The sequence below is a fragment of the Phalacrocorax carbo genome, chromosome 14 (genome assembly GCF_963921805.1).
Source record: "Phalacrocorax carbo chromosome 14, bPhaCar2.1, whole genome shotgun sequence".
NCBI classification, from domain to species: domain Eukaryota; kingdom Metazoa; phylum Chordata; class Aves; order Suliformes; family Phalacrocoracidae; genus Phalacrocorax; species Phalacrocorax carbo.
The window spans coordinates 16,074,019-16,086,172 of NC_087526.1; the positions used below are offsets into that span (position 1 = coordinate 16,074,019).

A 12,154-nucleotide genomic window follows, 5' to 3' on the forward strand; every position below is an offset into this window, starting at 1 on the left:
CTTTCCCAGGTGTTCACCCAGGCTCAGTCAATACAGTTTTGTTAGTAGCAGCAAATCCCAAGTACGCTTTACTGTGCCAAGTAAATATATGCAATAATAATTGCTTTTTTTTTTTTTGCAGCAGGGGAGGTTAGTTTTGAGTTGCTTCCTCTGTGCTTTGGATGAAATAACTTAAGTTGTGTAAACCCAAAATTTGACACTGCTTTGGGTAGTTTTAAATTAGTACAGCTATGAGGATATTTCACGTGGATCTGAAGTGTTTTGGTTTTGTTTTGTTTTTTTTTTTTTTAAAAAAGGCAAACTCCAAGCAGAATCACAACGTGAAGCATGATAAATGTATGGTATCCTGAACGTACAGCTCAGTTGTACCCTTGCATTAGTTCCTTGCTGTTTTCTTCTGTGGTACTGCTGCTGTCAGTGCCAGGCCTGGGCGGTGGGTGTGTGCGTGGCAAGAGGGCAGTGCCTGTTTGGTTTGAATGCACCCTTGTTTGGTTCGGGTCTCTGGTGGCAGCTGTGCACTGCTGACCAGATCTTATCGTCAGTGGTGGGACTAGATGGTGAATCAGTCTGTGGTAAAATGACTTTCTGTAGCTGAGCTTTAAAGTTTACTGGCAAGAGAGATTATTTTAAATTCTAATCAGGTTGCAGAGCTGTAAGTATCAACTAGGAGGGAAAATGGCTGTATCTGTTTTCTAGCTGATCCTAAAGATGGATTTGTTCCTGATAGCTGAAGATGCCTCATTCTATGTCCACGCTCAACCTGTCGCTCTACAGCAGCGCACAAATGATGGGGTTTGTTGGAGAACATTCCGTTTTCTCTGAGTGGAAAGCAGTTCTGGCCAGAGTTGAGGGGCCAATGAGCTGATCTGCTGGGCCAAGTCCTGGTTTTCCGAGTGTCTTGGCGGGGCGGGGCACTACTACTACTTCACGAGGTGATGTTTCCAGCCTGCCCAACCACGCCGCTTGCTGGAGCTCTGAGGAGCTGCGGGTCCCTTCTCTGCTCGTGGGGCCGCGATGCTGAACGAAGGAACATCCGGTTCGAGCAGAGAGCGGGGGCAGCACCGGGGGCGGGCGGTGGTAACGGCCGTCGCCTCCCCACGCCCTCATTCCGGCGGCAGCGGTTCGCGCCAACGGCCCCGCGCGGGGCGCCGGCAGCGGCGGGCGTCACCACGGCAGCCGCTGTGGAACAAATGGTTCCGGGGCAGGGCGTGCCCCGCCCCTCCGCTCCTCCCCGCGGATTGGCCGAGCGGGCGGCGCATGCGCGCGGTGCCGTGACGGGGCGGAGAGGCGGCGGCTCGAGATGGTGGGTGAGGCGGCGGCGGGGCCGGGGGCCGGGGGCGGGGGGGCTGCCGGCCTGGGAAGCCGGCCCCGCAGCCGGCGCAGAGTTGGGGGGGAGCGGCCCGTGTCCCGCACTGAGCAAAAGTGAGGCCTGGCTGCGGGGCAGCCGCCTGATCCCTCCGGCTCCCCGTAACCCCCCGCTCGGCTCCGCGCCTGGAAGGCGCGGGCGCGGCCCCGGTTTTGCGAGGCGGGTGTTTGTGCCGGGGGCCGGCGGTGCTGGGCGGGCGGTCCGGGGGGTCCTGCCCTCTTACGGGGGGCTTACCCTGGGGGCCCGCCCCGCCGGCCGGATCCGGCCCCCAAATCGCTGCGGTGGGAAGAGCTTCGTCCCCCAAAAACCTTCGGTCTGTCCTTCCAAGCGCCGAGATAGGGCGTGGGGCGGCGGGCGGGAGGCGCCCTCGGAGGGAAATCTTTGCCTTTCTTATGGCTGCAACGCCCAACGCTGAAAGCAATCGGGGAAAAAACTCACCGTTTTAATTCTGTGGGACCTGGAACGTGTTTATTTTGTTGTAATTGTCTTGGAGGTTGAATCCTGTTCAAACGCACTGTTGGCTGGCACGTATTCAGGAAACGGGATCCAAATATGTGGAAAAATTTCTAACGAAATAAATACTGATCCAAGTTGTAGATGGAAAATTGAAATGGTCTAATAAGGCATATTTTTTAGGCGAACCTAGGAGTTAAAACTTTCTAGATTAAAACAGGAGGATAAAGGCTACTGTTGTACATGCAGCGAAGGTTACGTAAGAGCAAATTGGTGGTGGGAGGAGTATTTATTCTCCTTTTTCACAGTGAATCTCTTCCTCCCCATATACAATCTCTTGGAGTTATTCAGCCCTTTATGAAAATAGTTTTTGGCTTTCACTTGAGTTAAATATATATTTTTTCCTCAGCAATATTTTTGCTGGTCTGGTGAATTAAACTGGCTTGCGAAGGTGTCAGACAAGCACTGGAGCGTGCGCGTGTAAGTGGTTTTTGTGTGTTGGAGTAACAACAGGAGGAGCAAGAACTTCCCATGTCGGCAGCAGTGAACTGTTAGAGCAGATCCCCTCACCTTGTAAGTTAGATTATCTGTTGGTTGGTAGAAGAAATTAAAAATGTGTGTCATTCTATATAGATGCTTCTTTGCATCCAAATAGGTGTGTTAAGGTCTAATGAAGGAAAGTATTTAACAACTTAAATACTGCTAGGAAAAAGTCAGGAAATTTTTTCAGACTTAAGTGTGCCACCATGTTTCTCTCAGCATTTGTACACCCTGGAGTTTGTTGTTTGCTTGACTTCCCTTGTCTTCCATTTGAAAATAGGCCAGCATTCAGAAATAATCAAGAGCTTTGTTGAAAAGAGTGATTTTTTTTCTATGCTGGATAAGACAGAAAAAATGTTTCATAGAGACAAACTCAGGTGGTACCATCTCTCACCAGTACTAGTTCGTGTTACTCCAAGCTATTTATACTAACAGCACTCTGCAGAAAGTTTGCTGGTAGGTCTGAGGTTGAGGCCATATTGTTTTGTTTTGGACAAGCCTGCTTCCCAGGGAACATGGCTTGTAACATAACTGCTTGTTTGCTGTGGGGTGGAAGTGGGGAGAGGGTTATTCCCAATGCCCAAGAAACGCAGTTGCCCTGGCCAGAGGCTGGAGAGGCCTCACCGCTCCCGAGTTCGGGGGATTCCTGTTTTCCCTTCCAAGCCATTTCTGTGGTACTCTGTCTTGCAGGATCTGGAAGATGCTGCATGTCTCTGTTTCCTTAATGGGAATAAAAAAATGCCAAATATTCACCCAGCTGTGGAAAACAGCTCTGGTGCTGAGATTTTATGACCCTGTTAGAGAGCCCATAGTTAAAATCCGATTAATGTCTTGTAGCACTGGAAGTTGTGCAGAAGGGTTTGAAAGCTCTTCTGAAGTTGATGGTGATTTTTACAGAGAAGGGGAAGGGACCACTGCCTTGGCCAGTTTTCATTTTTCCTTATTTTTAAGTTGATTTTGCAAAGTTGTAAATTATTGTTAGTGGTTATAATCTTGTAGCTATCGCAGCACAAATTGTCATTATAAACAAATAGCATTTATTAATTGTTTTTCCTCTCACTTTTCTTATTTGTAATGGCCTTTGGCATTCATTTGATACAAGAGAACACAGCCTTGCACGCAGAATGTATCTTTTACTACTTTTGCACAAATTCAATGTATATTTTCATATATTATTTTTGCTTGACACCTAAATTGTAGAAGTGTGACTATGGAGCCTTCCAGTTGCAAGCCTACAGTAAGGAGCTGATGCATGAGGTTGTGGGAGGGTTGGGGAGGAGGAGAGAGGGAAGGATTAGAGGCGAGTTCCAAGTTTCCACACAATCATAATAACAAATGAGTGAAGAGAGATGGAAAACAACTGAAAAGGTCATGCAAAAAAGGTGGTACCGAAGTACAGGCACTTTGCTGCATAGAACGGTGTGGGTAGTACCTGAATCATCTTTGTGCAGCTTTATTTTCACACACGTTATTACAAAGCTTTGGTGGAAGGCAAATAGCAGCTGTAATCTTCTGTTGGTTTGTGCTTCCTCTGTTTGCAGGCTGAGGTGGAAGAAACACTGAAGCGAATTCAGAGCCAAAAAGGAGTACAAGGAATCATTGTTGTTAATTCTGAAGGTACTGTGTCAGTCTGGGTTTTCTGAGATATAACTTATTCTAAACATGCGTGTTAAGGACTGCTGATTGTACTACTTGCATTTAGGTTACGGTCTGTCTTTAGCAAAGATTTTCCTGTAACCAAAGCAGATAGACAACAGTTAGGCTACAAGAGAAAATTGGATTCTTATTTCTCCTTTTCTGCAAACTTGCTTTATTATTTTAGGAAATAAGCTTTTGCAATCTATTTTAACGTAGAAATATTTGAGTTATGCCAGTATTTGAGACTTTGTTCTGTCAAAGCCTTTATCAGTAGCACTAAAAGCTCTCATGACATCTGAAATCTTGCTGCTGTGTGTGTCTGGAATGCTGCTGTCTTGGCAGACTTGAGTAGCTTAGCATCTATCTCGTGCTCATGGCCTCATGAGTCTCATATGCTAGTTGTCTCTTTTTGGAGTCATTGAAAGGACCAGCAGAGCAGACTTGTTCAGAGCACTCTAAATATACTGTGAGCAGCCCAGCTTCTTAAAACTATGTGATTATCAATTTAAATGGAATATTTCCTAAAAAAGATGACCGATAGTAGCTATATCTGAATATATTGAAGATCAGATCATTGGTACTTGTATGCAGCTTGTGTTCCTGTTCCCTGCTTTTTCATGATAGTGAATGGTGGATTGCGCTCTCCAGGCTGAAGCTGCGCTTATTTGAACGTACACCTGCAGCAGTTTTTCTGCTGTGCCAGTATTTAGTGGATGGTTACTGCATTGTTCTGGCACATGAGCTGGATTTTGGCTGGCTTTTTGTGGGAAAACATATCTAATGGGTGGCAGAAGCATAAGGGGGGGAAAGCTCTGGCCAAACAGTGTCAGTGCATCTGCCCTCTCGGTTGGTACACAGGAACTGAAGCACAGGGACCTTGCAGGACTGCATCAACTGTTCTGGCTAAACGTTGGAGCCTCCACTTTGGAACTGGGTGATGCAGCAGCTGATGTCCGCTATAATCAGCACCAATCCCAGCCTAGCTTACTTGAATATCATTTATCTGTGATGCGCAGGAGCCTTTCTGAAAGGAAAAGCTGTCCCCAGTCAGGAGAACAAAATTGAAACATAGGTATTTCCTCTCTCCCCCCCCCGGGTATTTATTTTTGTTATTATTTATTTCTATTTATAAACCTCATAAATAAACAAATAAATGAAAAAGCAAAAGTAAAGCACTCATGCTACTATAGGTAAACAGTTCTTCTCACCTGCACCTGTGGTTCCAGACCTTAGCCTTTCTACATCTTATTTTGGTTCATGTTCTTCTTTTAAGCCTTTAAAAAGAACACTCCTGATCCCTGGTGTAGCAACAACACCTGCTCAGGTTAAACAGACAACCCAGCTGGACCTGATGATGCCCAAGGTGGAGTTAGTTTGGGAGTCACTGACCCTCACTGTCCTGTTTCTTGCAGGGATTCCTATCAAAAGTACTATGGACAACACCACCACGATTCAGTATGCGGGCCTCATGCACAGCTTCATCATGAAGGCAAGGAGCACTGTGCGAGACATTGATCCCCAGAATGACCTCACGTTCCTGCGGATCCGCTCCAAGAAAAATGAAATCATGGTTGCACCAGGTAAAAGTGAGCGGGGTGAAAGCAGCCATTAGGGGATTCAGCAGAATTCTTTTCTTGTGAGAAAAGTTCTGCCTTTTACTCACATTGTATAATCTCTTCTTTTCCAAGAAGCTGTTTTGCTTTCTTCAGAGTTGAAAGCTTTTATCATTAGCCTAAGGTTGCTTTTTCATGTTTGAATGTGGGAAATCACTTTCCTTATTTCACATAGTCGAAGTAGAAAGTGTTAAACAGTGTTGCAGCCTCTCGTGCTTTCTGTTCAACCACAAGAGTTGGAGGAATATGTTTTGAGGGCAATTCCAGTTCAGCACAGTAGACTAAGTGATAAAGCACAACAATCTAACAGATTTTCCAGTTCAGAGAAAAGAAATAGAGCATATTAATAGCTGTAATCGTGAGTTGTAGAGTATAGCAGCAGCAGCAACCTTGTTTTCAGGAAACATCCTCAACATTTCACCAAATTATGATTCAGGAAGCAATGAGATGAGTACAGTTCACTAATGTGGCAGGAACTCAGCTTTGTTCCTTCATGCTGCATTGGCTCCGTGATGGGATTCTGCTGATGGAGAGGCAAAAGAGGGGGCTGCAGTTGCAGCAGACTGCTCTGCAGGGCCTGGTCAAGGCAGGGCTTAAGACAGACTCCGGGGTTTGTGCTGAGGCAGCCTCTGATTTCCATATGAAGAATGAAGAGAGAGGAATAAGCATTGTTCCAGAAAACCACACGTACAGCCACGCCAGCCCAGCAGCCTGTCTGTGAGATAAGGGAAATCACCGCCTTGCACCACCTGGCTTGATTCCATCATGGCATGTGCCAGTTACTGTTATTTCCTGGGCACATACTGAGTTAAATTTAGTTGGCCTGGGAGCATGCAGTTTCTAAAGCTGAGACTTTTTCTCGGTAAGACTGAAAAATGAGTGATCTGACATGCCAAGCCTGTTGTGTTCATTGAGAATGAATGTCAGGACTCTGTAGTTCCCACAGTGTTTTGGTGTGATGTGAAAAAATGTTGACATTTACTGTTGCCGTGAGCAAATATCAGTAATGAAAAAATGATTTAATTTTTTTTTCCAGATAAAGACTATTTCCTGATTGTCATCCAGAATCCAACTGAATGATTACACTGACTGGTCTGTGTTACCCAACTGTGTGGTTGTGTTTTTTTTTTAATTTAATGGTAAAGAATAGAGCATTTGTGTTAACTCTGCTGTGCCACTTCAGTAATGTCTGGAAAGACAAAAGCACGTGTTTTTGTTGTTTACAAACAGAACAAGTGGCGCTTTTTTTTTGTATCACAAGTCATTTTGAGGAGTTTGTGAATTAGAATCAGGCAGTAAAAGTGACAGATTCTTTTAATAGGAAGAAAATATAATAAAACTCTACTAAAAAGATTTTTCTTTGTATGTTTCCATGCTTCTGTCACTGCTATTTGCGATACACTTTTACACTATTACTTTTGAATGCCTGTAAATATGAAACTTGGCTATCCTCTAGTTCTGTCTTATTCTGTTGGTTTTACAAGTTACTTTGAAAAAGTCTGGCCATATCAAATTAAAAAGTGTCATCAGTGACTGTTTTTGTCTTTTGTGTTTTCCTTCTGAAGATTTTAATTATTCTCATGATTGATGGAGATTTTCTTCAAAAAACAGAACCTTCCTAAGACTATTTTTACTCATCATTTGCTTTCTCTAAAGAAGGATTTAGTCTAAGTTCATGTGCAATGTATTGAAAATCACCTTGTATGTTGGAGCATCTTCCTACCACTCCCTTTTTGTTTCAGGCAGAGAAGTGTTGCAGCGAAGGAAGGCAGTCAAGACTGCCTGCTGGAGCTCTCATACGATCACAATCCAGCAGCCAGTTTGATCTGGTATCCTCCTTTAGTAATTTTTTGCTGATGGCCTTTAAGGACAAATAGAGGTCATCTGGTTCCTCCAAACTAATAAAGGGGTTATTTTTGTAGCCTTGAAAAAGCCTTGTAATTGCTCGCGGAGCTCAAGAATTTGTGAAAAATTTTTGTGTTGAAGATGTTTGTCACATGTGTTGACACAACTCCGGCTTGTACTGCAGAGTCTTGGTGACGTGCAGAACATCATAGCCCAGACTCAGAAATGGTGCATGTTGTCTCACGCTGCATTTTCTTTGCATACTGGGGTAGCTCAGTGCAGCAGACTGCTACAGCAGGGAGCAGTGCTCAGAGAGCCCGGTTCATTCCCCAGCCTTGTTTGTCCCACAGAGAAGGAGTGGGGCTTGTGGGTAGTGTAGCTGCCTGCTTGTGCTTCAGCCTCCTCACATGTCTGGCCTCCGACTGATTGTGATAGAAGTGTTTTACCAGCCTGAAAAGGAAGAGGAATTTCTCCCGAAGTGCACCTGAGCAAAGAGGCCCAGCCTACAGGCATGAAACATATTGTACAATTAAACAAAGAATCTTGATTGAGTAACTGCGGTTTTATTAGGGGATGCTTGTTGTTCTGCCGGTGAGGGATCACTCCTGACGTGTGTATCTGTTAGCAGAAGCGTATAACCCATGTTTAGCCCCACTCTTTCAAAATTAAAAGAAGTAGTAGTAAAGTGTGATACTGTCCAGTTCTACATCGAGGAACAGACTAAGAATTTATGGATGATCTCGGGAGGTTAGGGGCTACAGGCAGGTGGCTGCAGTGCAGTTTTGGAGTCTTTAGTAAAAATATCAGTGTTGACTTGGACAGTTTACTGGATTTCAGAGAACAAAGTGATGGGGTAGGTACATGGTGACTCAAACAGCTAAGATAACATGTTATGTTCTGCATTTGTTTTCTGTGCTTTTTTAGACTTGGGCATTAATTTATAGACTGTGTCTGATTTTTTTTTTACTTAGTGTTTTGTGACCACAGAGGTCAGAAGTGCTTTTTGAGATCTGTAAAGTGGTCAGTCCTGCAGCATCTGGGTGGGGGTGCTTTACAGTATTTTGGGTATCTCAGCTGTCATCATGACTCAGTGTCGGCTGTTACTCAGTTTACGAACTGTTTCTCCCACCGGCATATGGCTGACCACACTAAATTGGTGTAGCTCTGGGATCCCATTTTGTGCCAAGAAGTGACTGACATAAACACCCATCTCCTAGTCATAGAAAACGGACAGATGACTTGCGTAGCATGTGTACCCTGGCCCTTTTATTACTGAATCTTTGTTTTAAGCCATGCCATCAAACCAATGAATAGGGTCTGAAATCGTGCTCTGCTTTTGGAGTAGTTCCTGATACACAGCAGCTTATCTAATGCTTGTGATCTGGCATAATTTAATTGAATGCTGTCTCCAGAAAAATTATCTCCAGCAAGCTGAAGTCTGGATAATAACTGAATAGTCAGGCAAGGCAGAAGGAAAATGTGAATTTAGTCCTCTATCTTTTGTTGGTCATAGCCAGAGAAATGTTTCCTCGGAGGTGGTGACCTGCTTACGCGTCCGGCTTTCCCTAGTAGGTGGCAGTGTTACTCTCTTGAATGCTGAAAAATGTCAAAAACGTCTTTAGCGTCCTGCATTCTTTTGGTCACTTCCGTAAGGATAGCTGTCCTACCAGTGGTTTTGTGTCATATCTGACTTTGGGACAGAGAGTGTTGAGGAGGGTTTTTTTAAACAAGCTATAATAAATAACCCTATTGCAAAACAAAGATCATGCCCATTTTCTGCATTGTGTTGAGACCGTAAACTTGCTGTGAAATTACTGAGTTCCTGCTGCATGCTGATTGTTTGGGGTTTGAAGGGGGCTTGGGGGGGTTTGGGTTTGTTTTGGGTTTTTTTGGAGGTTTTTGTTGTTGGGTTTTTTTTCTTTTTTCAAGGATTGTTAGCAGTCTGACTTGAAATATACTCAGGAGTTTGAATAAAGGTGTCTTTAAGAAGCTGGTTTTGGAGTCTAGAGGAGCTTGTCAAATCCATCTGGGCAGGGCCTTGCTTAATGCTGTGCTAGTGCTACCCTTACACTAGCATTCAAAGTTAATTAAATTGTTTTTTTAAGAAAGGGAAAGGGCTGGATGAAGCTGAAGAGCAACCACTTCCATTTATATGCTTATTATGGAGAGAAAGTGTCTTACTTGGATCAGGAGCATCAGAGAGTCACAGAGATCTGGCTGGAAGCAATTCCTCTGTATGCAAGTTAGGGGAGGATTTCACTTTTCCCGAGTTATCCTAAAGAGGGTAAAGAAAGAGATGGGATAAAGTTCTGCTTCTTGGCCTGTGTCTGCTGAGTCTGGGCTTAGTCATTTTTGTGGTAAAATTATTGTCAAATTGGGGAAGAATAGGAAAATAAGCATTACAGTTCTAGTCCTTTTTCTAGCCAGAAAGGTGGTGGGAAAGAGGGCTTGAATAACCTTTGTGATCTGTGACTTAGGCTTGCTTTGTTGTGGCTGGGGACTGGCCTAATTTGCTGTCTTGGAGAAGTCAGTTTTGATGGATCTTTCTCTGAAGGCAGAGGAAGTATCTGCTGCTGAGATGTAGAAAACAAACCTTAATGCATTAACAAACTAATGAAAGGAAGCCTGAGGTACAGCTCTGAGCTGTGAACAGCAGCACTTGAGGCCCAGGGATGTGCTCTACTCGGAGATAAGGCTCTGGCAGAGGAATGGAGGGGATAACATATTGATACTGCAAAAGCTAGGCTTGTAGACACTTATATGGATCTTAGAGCAGCTCTTTTAAGCTGCTCCAGCTTGTGTTTGTTCCAGCACCCTCCCAAGCCACCTCAGGCAGATGAAGGGTTGTTGAGCTATGATTTGCAGTGCTCCTCTTTGCATATGGGACTTTTATGTTTGGTCTTATCTTTATATACCCAAAGTAGTCAGCTACATCTGTAGGGGAGGGAAGTCTGGCATAGACAGTTACAGCAATATAGCCTGGCCTTACGTTAGTAGAGCTAGAGCAGCTCCTTGACCCAGTATCATCTGTAGGAAAAGCTGTGGCAGCTGGGGTGTGCAGGGACAGAGAGCTCTGACAAGCACTGCCATGTCAGCAGAAGCCTGAGCATCAACACAATTTCTATAGACAAAAATGCACTTCCTTTACCAGCATGACAGGATTCCTTTGGGGAGGTTTTCCTCCAGTAGCACAGTTTCACAAGCATCCAGGGGTGCTTATTATCAGCCATGTTTACCATTCAGGAATGCTGGCATGCGTAAAGCTTGTTGTTGATCCTAGGTCAAGTTAGGACAGCTTGCTGGTGCTGGGTTGATGCAGCTGGTTTCTTCCAGCTTTAAATCTTTGGCTGATCCAGAGTTTTTTGGATCTGAATTGCACCTCCTTAAATAAGGAGTTTGTTAATGTCATCAGTATGAACAGTCAAGAGAGGTATTAGTGTGTGCAAGATTTTTCAGGAAAGCCGAGGGCTAAAACAAGAAGCGTATAAATCATACTCTGCTCTATTAGAAGTAAAACTTACTTGATCTGTGTCTCAGTTTTGTAAGGACATTAGCATGCTGAGAAGAGCTTCCATGAACCAGTGTCTTTTCTCCCATTACTGGCGTATGAATAATCTTCTACAGCCCCAGTCCTGCATGGATAAAATCAGGGATCAAATCACTAAATTAGAAAGAGTTCCTCATGCCTGTCATCAAAAAGAGGTTAACACTTTATAACAACAGTAATAAAAAAACCCTTTCCCTGAGGATGCAGTCCATAAAGTTGATCAGCTTGTCATGGCAACATTACAGCTTTCCCTTATGTATTTTCTGATTAAAAGGACCTATGTCGGAAATGAACGTCTCTACCTGTGTCTTAATTAAACACATACCAGTAAGGAGGCATAAGCTCTTCAGATTCACTGTTATAATTATCTACTGCTGCTGCTTGGTCGAGGAATATCTGTGATGTTGACCATGAAAGTAATTGTTTCTGTTCTTGGGTAAACCCTACAAGAGAAAGGACTTTGTCCAATTGTAGTTAAATATATATTTCTTTTAATTGGTCACACTTTTAATAATTGGAGCAGTTTTGTAATAGATGCATCTTTCGTGCCTTTTTTTTACCAAGGTTGGACTTTGTATTCACTCATGTTTCATGCTGATTCACTGTAAACAATGAAACATTGCTTTGGCAGAATACAGCTTTGGTTGTGGTATACACTGACGGGGAATATTAAACATGGTTCTTCGTGAAACATTGGCATTCTGTTTGCAGTTGGTTTTTGATTCACTTACAGTAGCTCCAGAAATAGCCTGCCCTATTTGTAGTTGTGCTGTAATCTTTAAAATATTCAGCGTAGATGTGGCTCTGAATGCAGTAGGGCAAACAACAGACTCATTAGTTGAGAAATGATAGAGGGACCTGTGGGGATTGCAAATATATGATTATTTTGGTGAGATGAGTATATGTCCAGGTTTGTTGACTGTAGAAGCTCACATATACGCCTGAGGTCTGGACTGTCTCAGCAGTATCCGCCACGGAGGCTTGCCCTCCACCAGCCTCGCAGCATCAGTGTTTGCCAATGGGAGCCAGCGGCAACACTCAGAAGATGTTTGAGCTGACATATCCAGAGGATCTGCTGTGTGCTGGAAATGCTGACACTTCTGTCCTCCAACCGCCTCTGAAAACACCAGCCCAAGGGCTGTCAAACCGGGC

The 12,154-nt window shown here is 44.1% G+C and overlaps 1 protein-coding gene across 1 annotated transcript; it reads left to right on the top strand.

The window, feature by feature from the left end:
- The first annotated feature begins 1,208 nt into the window (after positions 1 to 1,208).
- Positions 1,209 to 7,143, top strand: DYNLRB1 (dynein light chain roadblock-type 1). Its single transcript, XM_064465021.1, has 4 exons — positions 1,209 to 1,303; positions 3,901 to 3,976; positions 5,410 to 5,577; positions 6,647 to 7,143. Exons 1-4 carry the CDS (start codon positions 1,301 to 1,303, stop codon positions 6,688 to 6,690), a joined length of 291 nt encoding a protein of 96 aa, XP_064321091.1. The 5' UTR covers positions 1,209 to 1,300; the 3' UTR covers positions 6,691 to 7,143.
- The last annotated feature ends 5,011 nt before the right edge of the window (positions 7,144 to 12,154 follow it).

Excerpts from the sequence above, each read along its gene's own strand:
- DYNLRB1 (XM_064465021.1), top strand. Across the intron at positions 3,977-5,409 it reads CATTGTTGTTAATTCTGAAG|GGATTCCTATCAAAAGTACT; the intron begins GTACTGTGTCAG and ends TGTTTCTTGCAG. Across the intron at positions 5,578-6,646 it reads TGAAATCATGGTTGCACCAG|ATAAAGACTATTTCCTGATT; the intron begins GTAAAAGTGAGC and ends TTTTTTTTCCAG.